This window comes from Hylobates moloch, unplaced genomic scaffold (assembly GCF_009828535.3).
Source record: "Hylobates moloch isolate HMO894 unplaced genomic scaffold, HMol_V3 SCAFFOLD_3, whole genome shotgun sequence".
NCBI lineage: Eukaryota > Metazoa > Chordata > Mammalia > Primates > Hylobatidae > Hylobates > Hylobates moloch.
This window is the reverse complement of record NW_026652278.1, coordinates 26845712-26864585: the sequence shown is the minus strand read 5'-3', so window position 1 is coordinate 26864585 and position 18874 is coordinate 26845712. Positions and strand designations below refer to the sequence as shown.

Genomic DNA, 18874 nt, shown 5'->3' with positions numbered 1-18874 from the left:
ACAGTAGGTTTTCAGTTACTATTTATGAGTCATTTATAATAAACATTTGTTGAATAAATGTACACTTAACTTGTGATGGAGGGCTCCTTGAAATTTATGCATTTATTTCTTTAAAAAATATTTTTTATGTTAAGCACGCCCTTTTGTTTCATTAGGGTCTAAGCGACATTGGGGATGCCAATTTACATTCAGGAAGCATAAAAGCTCACTTGTACATTTCCTAACAATGCTAAGGAGTTATCAAATACATGTTTTGAAGACTCTGACATTATAAGGTATGTTTTCATGGCAGTTAATATATTCCAAAGAGGTATTGTTCAAAGCTTGACTATTTTATGAGTCACTGGTCACCTATGTGAATATTAACCTGATGGAGAACAACGAAACGTATGTTAACTAATAGTGTGGTAAACAGCAGTGCCAAAGAATCACCCATTAAGTCCTCACTTTTTGCTACGAAGATGTAAGTTTATGTCGTTCTCACTTTCTCCGTACCTCTTACCAAACTGCAGAGACTTCATCCACAAGGCGGAATGTTTATGTTAGTAAAAGGACGCAAATGAGAAAATGATGCAGCTCCCTCCGTAATTACTTACCATACTAAGCAGCATGGCAGGGAGGGAGAATGGCAGGGAAATGTACTTAAGTTGATTCAAGAAATAGGGGATGTGCGTGGGCGGACTGAAAAGGGTAAACACCAATAATATATATTTTTTGCAGCTGTTGAGAGAGATCAATTCTATACATTTGCATATTTTTATTTACAAGCAAACTTGTGCCCTGGAGCAAATTAGAAGAAACAATGCAAACTAGATTTTATTTCTTTTAATTGAAAGTGTGGCTTTGGGTAGACAAACCTTCCCCTGTCAATTTCCCAAATGTGATGCTTTTTTCAGTCCCATCATGACAAGTCTTCATGTTCCCGTCAATCTCAGTAAACTTCAAACAAGTTTCTGTTTCTTCCTGACTGTAAGCTCCTGGACTCGCTTTTCTTAGAGTATTCTGGAAAACTTACAATTGTAAATTCCTTCTCTGTCCCTTGAGATGTAAATCTTCTACAACTCATGAATGTCTTTCTCAAGGACCTTGGAGCCATTCCTTTGAAATGTAATCATCAAGAAAGATAGCACCCCTCCCTATCTCCCAGTCTCTGCGGGAGAGTAGGAGACTGACTTCCCTAAGCAGCACTTAACTCACACAGATGGTCTAATCACGCTGAAAACCCACGTGCTTCCTAAAGTCCTCCAGTATTTTCCCACTAGCTAACCCCAGCGTTTACAAATCTTCCTGCCTTTTTTTTCAGCTGGGTTCAATCTTTCCTGTTTAACTTTGCCTGGTGCAACTTTTGTTTAAGGCGTCACACCTGTCATTAAAACTGTCCGATCATGGAGCCAGGTGTGGTGACTCATGCCTGTAATCTCAGTACTTTGGGAAGCTGAGGAGGGAGGAGTTTGAGACCAGCCTGGGCAACACAGGGAGACCCCATAACTTTCTGATTATGTATATGAATCTCTGGATAACTCATCTGACTGAAGACAAATTAAGGGTGGCTGATGGTGCAGGACTTTGATTAGGAGCAGAACCTTGTCAAATCTCTTAACGAAGAGACATATGATAACCTATTTTTATAAAGAGTGATTCACCGTTGGGTGATACCTTTAAAGAAATTGTAGAAAGAGGAAGAAGCAAGCATAGCAAGGCATGGGCGGTGCTTACAAACATACCCTCTGGATTCAGAATTCCTAGCTCGTTTATTATACTTATCTCATTTTCTCATCCGTAAAATGCATAATTATAGAATATTTCTCATAAATCCGAGCAGATTTAATAAAGCAGATCAAACCAAATGCTTAGAACAGATGCCAGTGGCTAGTAAAGTCTTCATCAATGTTAATTACTATCACCACCACCATTGTTATTATCATATTTGTCACCAAACAGCAGAATGATTTTAAGCCAGTAATTCCCTATGTCTGGGCCATAATTTCCTACCTATAAAACGATGGGCTGGACCAGATAAGGCCAAGATTTAAGGTTATCTCCATGATTCTAATGACATCACCAACATGCATAACCAAGAGGACATCTGTTGGGCTAATAGGTCAGTGCCCATTAGTGCAACCTGTGACATCCAAGAGGGAGAGAAAGGAAAAAAAAATCCAGTGAAAATAAATGTGAATCAGTTAAGTAGGATAGTTTCAGTGAATGGGCCCTGAGTCTAGATGGGTTGGGTTGCAAACCCAGCGGCACCACTTGCTGGCTGGGGCAAGTTATTCATCACTCCGAAAAAAACGGGGATCATAATATCACCTGCTTTACACTAGGGTTGTTATGAAGAATAAACGCATTCCCAGCACACAGAAAGGAGATGGAGAAGGGAAGAGAGGCAGACTTTGCCGCACTCTACACAGCCACTGTTTGGCCACCTCGTACCTTGCTAATGGGACATTGGTAGGAAAGTCACAGCCCTGGTTTATTTCTTATTATCTGGGCTGATCAAGCCTTTCAGGAGGAAGACAGAGAGAAGAAATTATAAGATCTAACACCCAGCCACGAAAGGAATAGTGTCCTTAAGGCCTTTTGATCCTTAGATGTGTTCAAAGTTGCTTACAAATTATTCTCCGGTTTTGAAGGTCAAGTTGGCAAGATGAGCATTAACAGAACCTGACTCCTCACAGGAAAATCCAGTCCCAAATTATCTCATCAAAATCAATTGATTCTGGAACTGGGCAATTGACATTATTTGGACCACAAGCTAGGCTGTCTGTCTCTCTCTTGCTCTCTCTCTCCCTTTTTTTTTTTTCTTTCAAGATGCAGTTTCTCTCTTGTTGCCCAGGCAAGAGTGCAATGGCACGATCTTGTTCAGTGCAGGCTCCACCTCCCGGGTTCAAACGATTCTCCTGCCTCAGCCTCCTGAGTAGCTGGGATTACAGGCATGTTCCACCATGCCTGGCTAAATTTTATATTTTTAGTAGAGATGAGGTTTTACCATATTGGTCAGGCTGGCCTCGAACTCCTGACCTCAGGTGATCACCTGCCTCGGCCTCCCAGTGCTGCGATTACAGACGTGAGCCACCGCACCCAGCCTCTCTTGCTCTCTTTCTCATCCTCCTTCCTTCCTCCCTCCTTCTGCCTCCTCCTCTCTCTGCACAGCATCTCCTTTTCCTATCTAATTTCCACTTCTTATACTTCAAAAGCTAATTTTTCAGGATTCATATGTACCATTTCCATATTAATAATAAACATTTTTGCCATGTACTAGTAACACTTAGTGCATATCCATATGACTATCTTTCTATGCAGAAAAAGATTTACCAAAATGAAATCAATCCATTGTGGTTTTTTTTATTTCCAGTTTTCAATCAATGACTCCATCTTTTCATTTCAGTACACTTTCATTCCATCTAGTCCTGTGACCATATTCAATTTCCCCAACTGATCACAAAATTAGCCGTTTGTTCAAATATCCAGTCTATGGCTATGCACAACATATAATTGTTATGACTCTTCCATCACTCTCAATCTAGCAGATAATTTTTTTTATGACACAGATTTGTGGAAGAGGTTTTAAAAGTATTTAGACAATGGCAGAGTTCCCTTATTAATCAAGAATTTTAAAGTTGAACTTGAAAAAAAGAGATTTAACATAAGCTATTTTATTTTGTAACTGGTATTCAAATATTACTAACATTCTGAGTGACATGAGTTAGGCTTACACATCCTAAAATCCACTTTACCCTATGAGTGAGTGAATAGTCACTCTCCCTCTAAGAAAACCCTTTCTGGATCTTGTGACACTGTTTTACCAATGATTCAAATTTCCCTACAGGAGAAGATGAGACTTGCCTCAGCTCTTTCTCAACTACTGCCCTCCATTCTCCAGGTAAAAGTCACAGCTGGGGGATGGTCTCGGGCATCATGGCACAAGAGAACCTCCTCTGAGCATGAAGACAGCAGTAGATCCACCGAGATGGGCACTCACCATATACTGTGACGGTCTTTTCCACTGAGATGGGCACTCACCATATACTGCGATGGTCTTTGTGTCTTGTAGGATGGCATTCCCAGCTGAGACCTGCACTGTGATGGTATTCATTCCTTCCGAAGTAAATCTGAAGGATATGCTTCCCTCCAAGGTGATCAAAGGCTAAAATACACAAGGGCCCAGAGTGAAAGAAAAGCTCTTTAGTTACAGTTGAGACAGCCACTAACTCTGAGCCAACAATAGGCTGTCTAACCCAGCAGAGGCTCTTCCTGATGTACCATAATGGCACTGAGTCCCTCTATGCCTCCCCATCATCTCAAGTCCAAAGCAGAAAAGAGGCTATTGGAGCAATGACTCCAAGCAAGTCTGCCTATTCATTGTGAATTCCTGATATCCTGATTCAGGGCTGGGGAGATGGACAGGTCTTGCTTGCTGGTGGAATATATGTCTCTCCTTATGTATGACCTACTCATATCAAGCAGATCCCTAATACAAGGAAACAATCGAAGCAAATGAGAACAGGGGCTCATATTAACCCAGATGGAAGCAGCAGTTACTGAAAATCTATAAGCTGCCATGTGTTCATCTCCAGGGTGTATGATTTCTGTAGAATTACAATGGAACAAGAATCTGGTACACCAAAACCACACACTAGTTAAACAGCAGTGGCCTTGTATGCCCCCCCCTCTGAGAAGCCTCATCAGCAGTTTCCTGGAAGTAGCTGCTGTGGAAACAAGCACTAATTGGATAGTGGTTTGAGGATTCAAAATAGAAAAAAAAGAAAAAAAAATTTGGAGTGGTGCCTGCAATGCAATCGAATGCTGGGGTCCTAGAGGAAAAAATATTAGCCTCCTGACCTCCCTCGACACACTCCTCACAAACATTTATTTCCCATCTTTTCTTAATTAATTTAAAAATCAAAATTCATTGAATTCCCTGTATAGCAGAAAGAAGACTAACGCCCAGCATGTGAAGCCTTTTCAATGGGGTCTCTTCAGAGTTTGGTTTTCTTTTAAAAGGAAAAATAAAAAAATAAAAAACAACAGGGGGTACAAAAGAAAGTTGTTCAGTACGTTCACCTTCTAGTACTAGTTTTTAGGGAAATGACATAGATGCATTCCTGCTCTTCCACTATGGATAGAGGGCCCACCATGGGCTGAGTTTACACACGTAGTTTCAGATGAAATTAAAAAGGGTCTCTTTTCAGTTTAGTTATGGTTGCAGTAGAGGCGAGAGGTTCTTTCCACTGTTGAGGTTCCTCCTGGGCCTGTGCAAAATTATGTCTCTAGCTAAAGCCAAGTTTCAGCTCCAGAGCAGAAAAGTGTTTTTATTAAAATAAGAGACATCATATTTGAAGAGCAATGTCACCAAGTGAAAGCAGCTCTGCTGGAAGAAGATGGAGGGTTGCAGTCCAGAGCAGTTCATCCCAGTGTCCTTTGGGGCCCCTCAGCTCTATTGCCTAACTTACATTTGGAAGCACTTTAATTTCTGAGAAAGGAATGGGCTCAAAACTGAAATAGACCATGCATCCTGGTGCAGAGGAAAGAAAAATTAGTGGAGGCATCAGAAGGCCTTAAATTTGGCCTCTTGTGAAGCAGCTGGAAGAGATCAAAGCAAACCACTCCAGCTGCATCACCCTCACTTTTCTCATGTGCAAAATGAAAGACTTAGAGTAAATGAGGTGTTAGGTGTCTACTAGATTTAAAATTGCCACTGACTTTTGAGAATAGGGAATATTTGGAAAAACGTATAAAAGTTAAAGCTGACCTAAATAAATAAGAGTTTTGATTTAGGGTAAGGAGGCCATCGGGGGTGGGTTGTAATGGAAATCTGTTGCTTGTGCCTGTCCAGCATCCAGTTGCTTTGTTTTCTTTTGGTATTCACTTCTCCCCTTCTGTAGTTCATGTGGTTCCAAGGAGACTGACTCCCTCACCTACCTCTCTACTCCCAGCACTGTGATTAAGGCCTGACCAGTAAGACTCAATTTCAGGACTGCTGTTACAACTTTCAGGAAATAGAATTTAATTTCTCTGCTAAGCTAGGGCTGCTAAGGGTCACTGCAAAGACAAGTACAGCTGGAGAAAAACGTAAACATAGAGGAAGGCAGAGATGAAATGCAGAAGGTGGAGAGGGGCCAGAGAGAGAGAGAGAGACAGAGAGACAGAGAACATAATGATGAGATACTTGAGCGCCAAGGGAGCTTGTTGTCCTTGAAGCTACAACTGCTTCTACACTCTTGGGTTCATAAGCCATTTCATTCCCTTCTTTGCTTCAGGCAGCGTGAATTGCGCTTCTGTCCCTAGACCACATGTGGAAGGTGAACCCACCTCCGTGTTGTTTCCGTACCACCACACGTAAGTGAGGGTGCCCACTTGGCTGGGCCACAGCACTGCCGTCGCATTGACCTCTTTGTTCTTTGTGGTGACAAAGGGAAGAGACAGGTGCACGTGCTCCAAGGGACCTGAGGCACAAGAGAAAGGAGGCCATGGAGGGGGGAAGAGCTTCCTCTGCTCTGTCCTCCCTGCTCTGAAGAGAACACACATTTACTCCTGAAGCCCCCAAAACCCGGCTGCCATATTCCCCCAAAGAAGTGTTCAGATACTTTCCCCACTTTGGAGAAAGAATACATTGAGCACAATTGCATCTTGACATTTTGCACTTACCAATCTTTCTACCAGTTCTAAAACCTGAGTTAGGTGTGTGTAAAAGTTAAAAAAAAATTACAGGTAATTTATGAAGTCCTTACGAACAGGCATCATTTGGGATTTCACAAGGCAATGCAGTCTTTCCAAGAGGTTGTATCCTTGGTGGCGAACCAGAGTCATGAAGACCTCATAGAATCCATACTGATGAAGGGTGGATGGACAAATCTTCAAACCACTCTCCATGTAATTACCCTTTATTATTTATTGGGTTTTAAAGGTCTGTGTATGTGGGAACGTGTTCGTGCATGTGTCTGCAAAGCTGTCTAGTTAGGTAAGCATGGCACACACACTGTGTTTGGGGTTGAATTAAGTTAATTCAGGACAGAGGTGTGTGTGTGAGTAGATAGAGAGCTCTGTGGTTCTCAGAAGATGCTCACCTAAAATATAGAATGATTTTATCTACAGTGGCCTATAGAAACGGGAAACCTTAATTAGATGTACCAACCTCACAAAGATATGAATGCCTTCTTCATAAAGAACCACTAGGACCTTTCCTTCAACCCTCAGTCTTCTCTTTGAGTCACTGTTTCCAGGCAAAATGCAGCTTCCTATGCATTTGCCATCCCCATCTTGGTCCCATGAGGTGGATGAGAGAGGAATACCTTGGGCTTATTCACCTAGTTTAGTACCTCCTCTTCTGCTTGCCCTGTACATGTAATCCCCAGAGTCCCGTTTTGAGACTTTTCCACTCTCTACGTACTTTTCTACTAGGCAACACCATGCACATCTTAACCTTCAAATATCAAATGCATGTGAAGGGCTCTAACACCCCTTTCTGGGCTCTAGACTCCTTCTGGGGGGGTCTAGACTTCTTTGGCTCCAGCAGTCAGATGTTCTCAAGGACCCTGTTAATTCCCTCTCCTGTATTCTCTACAGTTTGGTGATTAATGCTCATATTCATCCAGGAGCCCACTGCAGAAACAGAAAGTCAATTTCAATTTCTTTTTTGTCATTTATATCCATTTAGGAAACTGATGATTTGGTTTCATAAGTATCTCTAAGATATTTATCTCAGCCTCCCCAATCTGGGGCCCTGGTTCATACTCTAAGCACTTTCTCACTTCTCTTCCAGACTTTACTGCCTGTAACCTTTCACCACCCGAATCCACCCTCCAAATGGCTGCAACAGTAATTTTTCTAGAAAGCCAAGCTGATCAAGTTACTCATACTTGTTCAAAATTAAGATTCCCATGATCTAGCTGGGTGTGGTGGCTCATGCCTGTAATCCCAACACTTTGGGAGGCCAAGGTGGGTGGATCACAGGGTCAAGAGATCGAAACCATCCTGGCCAACATGGTGAAATCCCATCTCTACTAAAAATACAAAAATTAGCTGGGCATGGTGGCGTGTGCCTGTAGTCCCAGCTACTCAGGAGGCTGAGGCAGGATAATTGCTTGAATCTGGGAGGCAGAGGTTACGGTGAGCCAAGATCACACCACTGCACTCCAGCCTGGTGACAGAGCGAGACTCTGTCTCAAAAAAAAAAAAAAAAAAAAAAAAAAAAAGATTCCCATGATCCAGTTATAATAATAATGATAGCTAACACATATTGATTTAAAATCTGTGAGACAAGCCGGGCGCGGTGGCTCACGCCTGTAATCCCAGCACTTTGGGAGGCTGAGGCGGGCGGATCACGAGGTCAGGAGATCGAGACCATCCTGGCTAACATAGTGAAACCCCATCTCTACTAAAAATACAAAAAAATTAGCCAGGCGTGGTGGCAGGCACCTGTAATCCCAGCTACTCGGGAGGCTGAAGCAGGAGAATGGCGTGAACCCGGGAGGCAGAGCTTGCAGTGAGCCGAGATCACGCCACTGCACTCCAGACTGGGCAAGAGCGAGACTCTGTCTCAAAAAAAAAAAAAAAAAAAAAATCTGTGAGACAGAAGACAGAGGCTGAAAACTTCTTGAGGGTAAGAATTCTTTATATTTATCTTCATACACAAAGACTAGCAGAGTTTCTAAGACATAATAGATGCTCATAGATGCTGAAGTATTCACCGGGTAAAACAAATGATATAACTTCCCATGTCTGTCTTTGTTCATGCTACTCCCTCTTTAGAGAATGCAAAGTCTGGTGATCAGCATGCAGAATCAAACTGATCTTCTGGCTTATAAAGCATATGTTGAGAAGCAGTTGATTATAAGCCAGAACAGTTCAATGAAATAATAAAAGGGTAACATTTACTGAGTGATGACTACAACTAAATGTTCTGCTAAGGACTCTGTTTTTCTTATTTTATCCTCACAAAACAATCTTATGAAGTAGGCACTAATATCCTCCCCGTTTAGAGATGAACAAAGTAAAGTGACTTTCCCTAGGTCATACAGCTAGGAAAGCAGTTTGGTTTCAGAGCCCTTGTTCTGAGCAGATGGAAGTGTTTGAAAGAAGCTTTCCAGTCAAACAAAATAGCTATTAAGAGTTGCTGCTTCCTGATCAGGTAAATATGTTCCAGGCATTGGAAAATGCACTTTCCACCGGGTTTCATTTATTGCACAAGTCTTGCCATTTCCCTATCAAATGGTTTGTTCCAGCAAGCCATGTCCTGGTCCACCCCAGGGCCTTTGCTTCTACACACCTTTCTTATGGCACCTGTCAGTCTTCAAATCTCAGTTCCAGCATCCCCTCCTCTGTGAAATTCTTCCTGAGTCCCTCGATCTGAGTTAAATGAATCCATTAGAATACAATGACCAGATAAGCTATGCTAGAAATGCTAGTTCCATTCTAAAGAGGTTCATTTTGTCTCTCACATGTGAGCTTTTTTTTTTTTTTTTTGAGATGGAGTCTCACTCTGTCGCCCAGGCTGGAATGTAGTGGCACGATCTCAGAGCATTGCAACCTCTGCCTCCCAGGTTCAAGCAATCCTCCTGCCTCAGCCTCCCGAGTAGCAGGGACTACAGACACATACCACCATGCCTGGCTAATTTTTGATTTTTAGTAGAGACAGGGTTTCACCATGTTGGCCAGGCTGGTCTCGAACCCCTGACTTTGTGATCCACCCGCCTCGGCCTCTCAAAGTGTTGGGATTACAGGCGTGAGCCACTGCACCCAGCTGAGCATTTTTTAAAAGTCATAAACCAGAGTAAGAACAATGCCTATATGTCATTGTCTCAATGAAAAAATTCGAATCTTGTTAGTAAAACATGGTAATTCATTCACTCTTTTTTTTATTTTGTTTTGTTTTGAGACAGAGTCTCCCTCTGTTGCCCAGGCTGGAGTGAAGTGGCATGATCTCGGCTCACTGCAACCTCCACCTCTGGGGTACAAGCAATTCTCCTGCCTCAGCATCCCAAGCAGTTGGGATTACAGGGGCGTGCCACCAAATCTGGCTAATTTTTGACACTCGGCTAATTTTTGTATTTTTAGTAGATACGGGCTTTCACCATGTTGGCCAGGCTGGTCTCGAACTCCTGACCTCAAGTGATCCGCCCACCTCGGCCTCCCAAAGTGCTGGGATTACAGGCGTGAGTCACCGCACCCGGCCCTGACTCAATAGTTTTTGAGTCCTGTGATCTGTTGGGTATTATTCTAGGTGCTGGGGATACCTGGCATTTGGTGGAGCTTAGGTATTTCTGAGGGAGGAGGGTGCTGAACGCATAAAGCAGAGGTAGGTGATAGGGTGCTAGTTTTGAAAGTGCGGTCATGGAAGGCCTCTCAGAAGAAATGGCATTTGAGCAGCAACCTGAATAAAATGAAAGACAGCACCAAGTATCTATTTGGAAAGTTCCAGGGTGAGGGTGGAGTAAGTGAAAAGACCATGAGGAAGAGGGATGCCTGCCATGTTTGAGAACTTTTCTTTCTCTTTTTTCTTTTATTTTCACATAACCACGTTTTGGTCAATGACGACTTTTTTTTTTTTTTTTTTTTTGAGACGGAGTTTCGCTGTCACCCAGACTGGAGTGCAGTGGCATGATTTTGGCTCACTGCAACCTCTGCCTCCCAGGTTCAAGTGATACCCCTGCCTCAGACTCGCGAGTAGCTGGGATTACAGGCACCCGCTATCATGCCCGGCTAATTTTTGTATTTTTAGTAGAGATGGGGTTTCACCATGTTGGCCAGGCTGGTCTCGAATTCCCAACCTCAGGTGATCTGCCTGACTCAGCCTCCCAAAGTGCTGGGAGTACAGGCATGAGCCACCACGCCCGGCCAATGATGAATTTTCTAAGAGAAATTCAAGACACACAGTATGTTGGCCTCCTGGGCCCTGAAATACGTACGTGTGTGTTTGTATAAGTTCACGCTTACATGCATATACATTATCTATGCATACACATATGAAATTTATCTTTCAGATTCCCACAGCCTCTTTTATTCATTTACTTTTCACAGGTTTAAAATACCTGGTTCCTGCTATCCAAAAGCCTGTTCTTTGACCATCTCTGTTGATCACAGAGGGTGCAGTATGCCCTAATGGAGCCACAGAGGTGAAACTCCAGACCCTGGAGGCCCCCAGCTGGCTGGCTGCATTAAGCAGGCAGCTGAACTGGCAGATGCAGCTCCATCAGACAGGTGCCTGCAATGCACAAAAGGGACAGTAGGTGGCGCCGCATCATTCCATATGAATTTTTCTGGAACTGTGGTTGAGAGAATTGGGGAATTGTGTGAACTGGGTTTCCATTCTCTTTTCTTGTTTGTAGCCCTCCTGTGCTGCAGGAAACAACTGACGCTTGTGAGGCTGCACATTGTGTGTGTGTGTGTGTGTGTGTGTGTGTGTGTGTGTGTGTGTGTGTGTGTGTACTGGCTGCTCTGGCCTGCCTGCATTTATGTTCTGGAGACCTTTGGCCACCTAATTAAATATTATGCACATATCATATTGCTATTTGTCTGCACTGCTTTAAAAAGCTACTAGAAGAAATGAGTGATTCAAACTATAAAGTTGAGATCCTAAAACAGAGTTTCTCAAACTCCAATGTACATAAAAATCATATTAATCTGTTCAAAGCAGATTATGATGCCATACTTCCAGGAATCCTAATTCAGTGGGTCTGGGATAAGACCCAGAACACTACATTTTTATCATGTAATTTGGGGCAGGTGGCTCATTAAGCCACACTTTACAAAATCCTAGTCTGACGTTTGCTGGTCAATAAAATGATGATGTGAATAGTTGAAAAACTACATAGGTTTTCAAGTTAACACGGATAACTTTACTCTAAGATGGGGCCAGAAAGTCATCTGCACATGGCCCCTATATAAAAGAACAGCTAAGAGAAGCGCTTTAGGAAAGACTAGAAGATCCACCTTATCTTTTTTTTTCTACTTCCTGTTCTGCAAGTTTACAGTCTTCAGTGATTTTTTTTTCTGCAAGACTGGCTGCGACAGGGCAGCTTTCTGAGCAGAAATCTGCATGCTCTCTAAATCCTCTGCCCCATCTGATTGAAGGCAACACTGGCTGCAGCATGTGTCTCATTAGTTTGCAAACTAGCAGAGCACAGTGAATACCATCCCCAAGGAATTACCAACTGTCAGCCTACAAGAGATTACCAGGCGCCCAGCAAGACCGGCCCACTCCTGGAAACACTACGCAGGAACATCGGCTCCATTTGTTTCAGATGACCTTTGCAAATCCATGTTTTTTTTTCAAACCCCCCAGTTTGGAATCAAATCACTTTTCTGCACTGGAGAGTGGTTGGAATGTGTATGTGAGACAGGCAAAGGGCTTTCAGGATCGCCCCAGAGGGTAGGAATTGGGGAGGGGCAGAGGACAGGCTTGGCAAGCTAAGAGTTGCGGCTAATTCTCCTCTCCCTCACAATCCACCAAGTCCAAATGTATATGCTACTTTGTGATGATAGAAAATCAAGTTTTACTAGGTGCCAGGGTACCATATATTTTCCTTGATGGGACTTTTGGGAACGAGATGCGCATCTACTTGACAGAGGAGAAAATCAAGGCTCAGAGAGATGGAGTGACTTCCCCAGGAGTTTGAACCAAAATCTGGACCTAGTCAGAATGCCCGACTCGGTCCAATGCTTTTCTTTCCCCTTAAAGCCACCTCTCACTGCCATATCATGGCACTTTGGCATCCACAGTAACTGATGACACCCTCCAGCTTTAAGATGCCTGAGAGTGTGACTCAGTTATGTTCTTGTTCTGACTTGCTTTGAGAGTAAAGTGATGCCAGAGCCACAGTGCTTCTCCAATCCTTGATTTCTCCATCTGAAAGAAAAGGCCAGAAGTCTGTTATGGCATAGATGTGAAGATGAGCAAAATGAGTTTGTGTGCATAGCAAGGCACCCTGGATCCTTTAGGAGGGAGTCGCTAACCAAGCATGTCAGAATCCGCTGAAACAGTTATGACATGAGTTTATCTGTATGTGAGTTAGCAAACAACTTCAAACATGACCTTGCTTTTAACACAATTAGTACCAAAGAGCCAGGCTTAGAAAGAAGTTCCATTATATGAGGCATGCTTATCCAACCACTTAACCCAAGATGAGTCTACAAAATTAAAATCAGAACATGAAACATTCCATTACAAATTATCTTCCTCTAAGGTTAAGGTCAAATATTTTGTCCAATCAACTAGGCTAATGAAATGAAAGAATTGCAAATGAATGAAGAAACTGGTTTCTTTTAGAAGGGTTTCCGCAGCCCTTAATCTTGAGCAGAGACAATCTCTGTGTGTGTTGTTTTCCTCTCGAGGATTTCGTTAACTAGGGAGGAGTCTTGCCGGGGAGCAGTAGACACCCCAAGGGGTATGATCACACACACAGGAATGAGAAAAAAACCTAGAGTGACAAGGAGGTGAAGCTATGGAAGATTTAATGGGAGACCCTGAAAAATTTAGATCAGAAGCTGATACTGGCTTTTAAATCAGTATTTACATGTGATTGGACTACGGTAGATGTATAACAAATTTGTGGTATATGGAACACAATCATAATTTGTAAGGAAGCTAGCTCTCTAGCAAAATTACCCCTTATAGAATAAGCTATGAGATATGACATGATCTAGGTAGGAGCCATTCTCAGCAAATGTGCCATCATTTTTATTGCAAGTTATTTTTGCTACTAATCATTAATGTTTGTGATGTATTGTTAAAGATTTTAGCATGATCATTTCTATGATACCATTGTTATCATTTCCCTACGTACTAACCTATAGGGAGGTATTATGTCTTAGTAAGTGGCAAGTCCTAAAAGTCTGTATAGGACGAGTTAGGGATGGGAGCCCCCGTGATGAGTCCTGAACTATGTAGTTGTGTAACAAGCACACTGCTTCTAACCAAAATGTTTATGTTTCTTCAAGATGATCTGTAAAGAGTAGGGAGTAGATGGTAAAAGCTAATGGAGATAGCTCCTCCAGTCCCAAGCCGTTCTTGGCACTGACACTGACCTTAGTTATCAAGAGCTAAGATCCTTGTGGCAGGTGGACCTGAGTCTGAAGCCTGGTTCAGGTAGTAGGTAGGCCACTTCAAACAAGTAACTTAAGCTCTCTGAACCTCAACACTTTTTGTAAATAGGGTTACTAATAGTGCCTACTTCCCAGGACTGTTTTGAGAAGTGAGATAATATACATTAAGAGCCTGTTTAGTACAAAGTCTGGAACACATTGTAAACTATAGCCAAAAATAGGCAGATTGAGTTGGCATACTGAGAATCATGTGTAACTTTGTTCAGACCCAAATAAAGGAGTGCATGTTTCTTTGGAGCACCTCTGCTGTGAGAGTACAGGAGACAGAGATCAGAATTACTGACATGTTAGGAAGACTCAACAACCAAAACATCTCTTGGTCATCCCTTAATAGTCTTGCCCTCTCACTGGACGACAGCAGCTAAAAAAGAAAATGTTCTAATTGATACTTTGTGCATTCAGTTTTGTTCCATGGGCAAGGTGCAGAGGAGAGGCATGGAGTAATAATGCCTGGCCTTGAGACTCTTGGACTAAAACTTGATATTTGAACAAGGCCATTCATATAAAGGAGCTACTTTCATTTAAAGGAAACAATTTCTTTAGTAACCAACACAAGTCCTATGACTGGGAAACCCCTTACACCTAACATATCAATGACACATGTTTTAAGCACACATAACTTAGAAGTTATTATTGTCTCATCATACTTACTCACATCTTAAAATCCCCAGTGAGGGAAAAGCTTTAGCATTTCTTGGAACTGTTTCCTACCATAGTTTCCTTAACACTGTTTTTATACTCTTTCTCTCTACACCACCTTCCCTCTAACACCAAGTCATCCACAGATAGAAGCCCAGGAAAAAGGAGCAAAACTCTAAAAGGATTATTAATAGCAACATATTATGAGAGGACAGAAATAATCAGATGGGGAGAAATTTCTTTACTTGGGCTAATTCTCAGTGCATTAGGTTGAGTGGTGCATGTGGATTGTTTTCAACAATTTCTGACCCCCCCAAAACCAAATTTCTTTGTTTCAACCAAATAGCTCTGCAAGTTGCTCAGGTTCAGCCTCCAGATTCAAGTGTCGTATCTTCAAGGCACTCGGGGTAAGCAGAGGAAATGCAATGAGAATTTGAAGCAATCCAGAGAGTCCAGGATTATTCAAATTTTACTCCTTGATTTTCTTCTTACTCTTTCCTTATTTTGATCTCTTAATCATTTCTTCCCCATTCCCCTTCTGCTAAAAGATAACTAGTGTACTTCTTCTAGATATAACATTGTGAATGCAATTTGAAAAGGACACAATATTTAAGATAGGTCATAAACCAACAACAGTAATAACATACAAGTTACATGTAAGTACAGGACGGCGCTGTCAGAACCCAGACTGTTGTCCACCTGCACGGTCACACGGAAAATGCCCACGTTCTGATAGACGTGTTTGATCCCATCTTCCGTGGAACTGAGATTGACGTAAGACACCGCGATACCGTCGCCAAAGTCCACTTGGATAAGTGTCCGCTGAACATCACCCTGAAAAACAACCCAACATCAGAGGAAATGAGTCAGTGTTCGGCTGCTCCTGCCTAGGGGACTGGGGACTACGGCTTGTCCTAATCCCTGGCTCAGGCATGACAGCAGCCCTGGCTCGCTCCTACAGCTAGGAGCATCTGCCTGCCTTTGACAGAATCCCTGTGACATTCCCTGGCAGGCAAGAGTTTGCTGTGATGGATACACTCCAAATCTGAAGGACACCAACTACTGTAAGTTTCAGGGGGCTGAAAATTAATAGTGCTTGATTACCAGCTGCAATGTGATATTCAATTCCTCCAAAGGCTTTGGTAATAGTCTTAGCATCCACAAGGATAAAAGGTGTTCACACATTAACTTAAAAAATTTAGCTTACCTGGGTCAGGCACAGTGGCTCATGCCTGTAATCCCAGCACTTTGGGAGGCTGAGGCAGGCAGATCACAAGGTCAAGAGATCAAGACCATCCTGGCCAACATGGTGAAATCCCATCTCTACTAAAAATACAAAAATTAGCTGGGCGTGGTGGCACATGCCTGTAGTCCCAGCTACTCGGGGGGGCTGAGGCAGGAGAATTGCTTGAATCTGGCAGGCAGAGGTTGCAGTGTGCCAAGATCGTGCCAGTGCACTCTAGCCTGATGATGGAGTGAGAATCCGTCTCAAAAAAAAAAAAAAAAGAAAGAAACCCAAAAAATGTAGCCTACCTGACTGACATGGTAATGGACCACTTCACTTCCTGTGTCTTCAAGACCACCCCTCAACCCGAATCCCCCTTGTTATTTCTTGTTCCCTAATTGTATCATAGGAAGGATTGAAGACACTTTGCCTGATATCTGATAGGACACTGTACCCAGCCCTATTATTATCTGAGATAATAGTGGTTAATTCTTTTATGCTTTAGCATTTCAAACTATCAAAATGATCTCATGTTATTCTTCACGGATTCTTAGTCTAGTCTGGAGAGAGGAGTAGGCAATCTTCTCCCACTTTACAGATGAAGAAGTTGAAGTCAAAAAAGATGTCATCACTCGTTCAAGGTTAACACAGCTAGTAAATGGCAGTCCTGGGATTCTAACCCACCTTTCTGCACTTCCAGGTCATTCATTATAGACAGAATATAGCACTGTGGGCAATCAAGACTCCCTGGGGCATGAATTCTCATGTGCCATTAACAAGCTGGAAGACTTCATGCAAGTCATTCAGTCTCCTTCAGTCTCAGTGACAGATCTATGAACTGGGTATAATAATACCTTCCTGTCTTAAAGAGTTGTTGTAAAAAATATGCAGGTAATTAATTACAGATTAATTAGTCATCTGTACAATGCTACATAAAAAATGACTATAAATCAATGTAGCTATAAAAGACCTACAATTGTCCCTTTAAAGGTTAATTGAAATTGTATGATTCCAAATTTCCCATGGGTAGGCAGAAAAAGGTAAATTCTGCATTATAAAATCCCAGACCTGTAAAAAAAAAAAAAAAGAAATGGCCTTCAGAACAACAGTTTAGATTCTTAAGGAAAAAAAGTTGCTTAGACCCCATTGACAAAAACCAGCTTCCTTCACACACAGTCCATCCTTTAACAAATTTTGTTGTTGTTAGCCTTTCCCACTTTCAGGAAAGAAAAAAACAAAAACCTTTGAACTAGAAATGTATTTTCGATTAAGTAAGGTTCATATGGTATCATATTTTTTGAAAAGGCCAAGTTTAAAATGTTGACATTTAAAAGATTAATTCACAGGGAAAAGAAAAGCAGTTCAAATCCTATGAATCTGTGTGACCTACTCCTCTGCTCTATGCCCAGCCAAGCATTGTGTGTGGGGCTCACAGCAGCGGACTCTCAATAAGTACATAGGCACAAATTCTCCCCTAGGGTAAACAGAGAAATTCCATTCAAAACTACAAAATAAATATCCAAAGCCCAGACATTGTGCACTTACTTGAATTCCCTTCACTAATAAATACAAATGTCAACTATTCTTGCTGATGTGTCCTTCATTTAAACAACCAAAGTGGACTGATCAACTTCTCATTCGGTTTCCAGTTAGTTTCCACCCCTAGTTTTCAACAGAGCTTCCGGGAAGCCAGCGCTAGGTGTGGGCAAGGGGAAAGAGCCCACTTTTGAAGCAAGTATCTGAGGGAAACAGCAAGGGTATCTGGGGTTATCCATGGAATAAAACAAGGAATGCAGTTTCCACTAGAGAGGGGGAAGGACATGAGGGAAGAGGGAGACAGACAAGTTTAATGTACTTTGTGGAGACAGAGTGAGCATCAGGCAGGGGCCATCATTTGCAAAAGGACAGAGGGGAGATTCACACCTTCAGTCAACTCTACTCTAGCCTCCACTGAGCGACAGCAGACACTCACACAGCTGGGAAGAATACAACTTTGGCTGCCATTGCTTGAGTCTACCTTGCCTTGCCCTTTCTGTCTGGTCTTCATCACTTCCATTTTGTTGTCCTGGATCAAGCCCAGTTACATAAAAGCCCTCCAATTTCTATCTCTCGTGATGTCTACTGTCTGTCTTGCTGCGTTTTGTTTCATCATAGGATTCTTCATTGTCCATTCACGGAATGTTCTCTGCGTATATAGTGGGTGAAAGGATGGAGCTACTCAATGTTTGGACTAGGGCATTAGTAAGGCTTCCATTTCAGTCAGGCTGTTAGTGTGTTAGGTCAGGTATTTTACATATAATTTATCTAACAGATCATACTTTACATGATAGAATCAGGTATTAGGTTTAACACGCACCTGACAGCCCCTGAAGACAAAGGCATGGAATACTCCAGTCAAATGTGAAGTCCCCAGGACCCCCTGATATTGGGACAGGCCTCTTGGCTTGGACTCTGCACTAGGAGATAAGAATGCCAAGGGGCCATGTATGACAGCAGAAGACAGCAGATTATACTCCTGCTGTCGCTTTCCACTAAAGGTGAACAAACTGGATTCCATGCCTTTTCCTTCAGGAGCTCTCAGGAGAGTGGTGAGACTATTACCACTGTAACAGCTTCACACTGGGGCTCATCTGTCATCAGATTCTGGTGTTCCTGGGCTCAAATGACCACTGGAAGCAAGGATGCCAGCCACTTTCAGAGAATAAGAAACTGAGCAAGGGATGGCAACCCAAGTCCTAATAACTACTGAGTAGGCATACTCACCCTGCCGGTGCTCTGGTCATTCACTTGTTCACTCAACTGTCAGATATTTATTGAGTGTCTATCTCATGTCAGTCACCAAATGGGACCATGTTATTAAGCAAGCAATAGCCAAACAAACAAAACAAATATGGCCTGGGCTTTCAT

General features: G+C 42.5%; 1 protein-coding gene across 3 annotated transcripts in view; it reads right to left on the bottom strand.

Annotated features, from left to right (window-relative positions):
- Nucleotides 1–18874, bottom strand: part of SORCS1 (sortilin related VPS10 domain containing receptor 1) — a 602630-nt gene that overhangs the window by 40936 nt on the left and 542820 nt on the right. For all 3 annotated transcript variants that reach the window (XM_032178269.2, XM_058436040.1, XM_032178276.2), the window contains exons 19-21: nucleotides 15390–15576; nucleotides 6313–6446; nucleotides 4024–4147 (exon numbers count right to left, since the gene is read on the bottom strand). In XM_032178269.2, the coding sequence (XP_032034160.1) occupies nucleotides 4024–4147; nucleotides 6313–6446; nucleotides 15390–15576 (445 nt within the window). The remainder of the gene's footprint in view (nucleotides 1–4023; nucleotides 4148–6312; nucleotides 6447–15389; nucleotides 15577–18874) is intronic.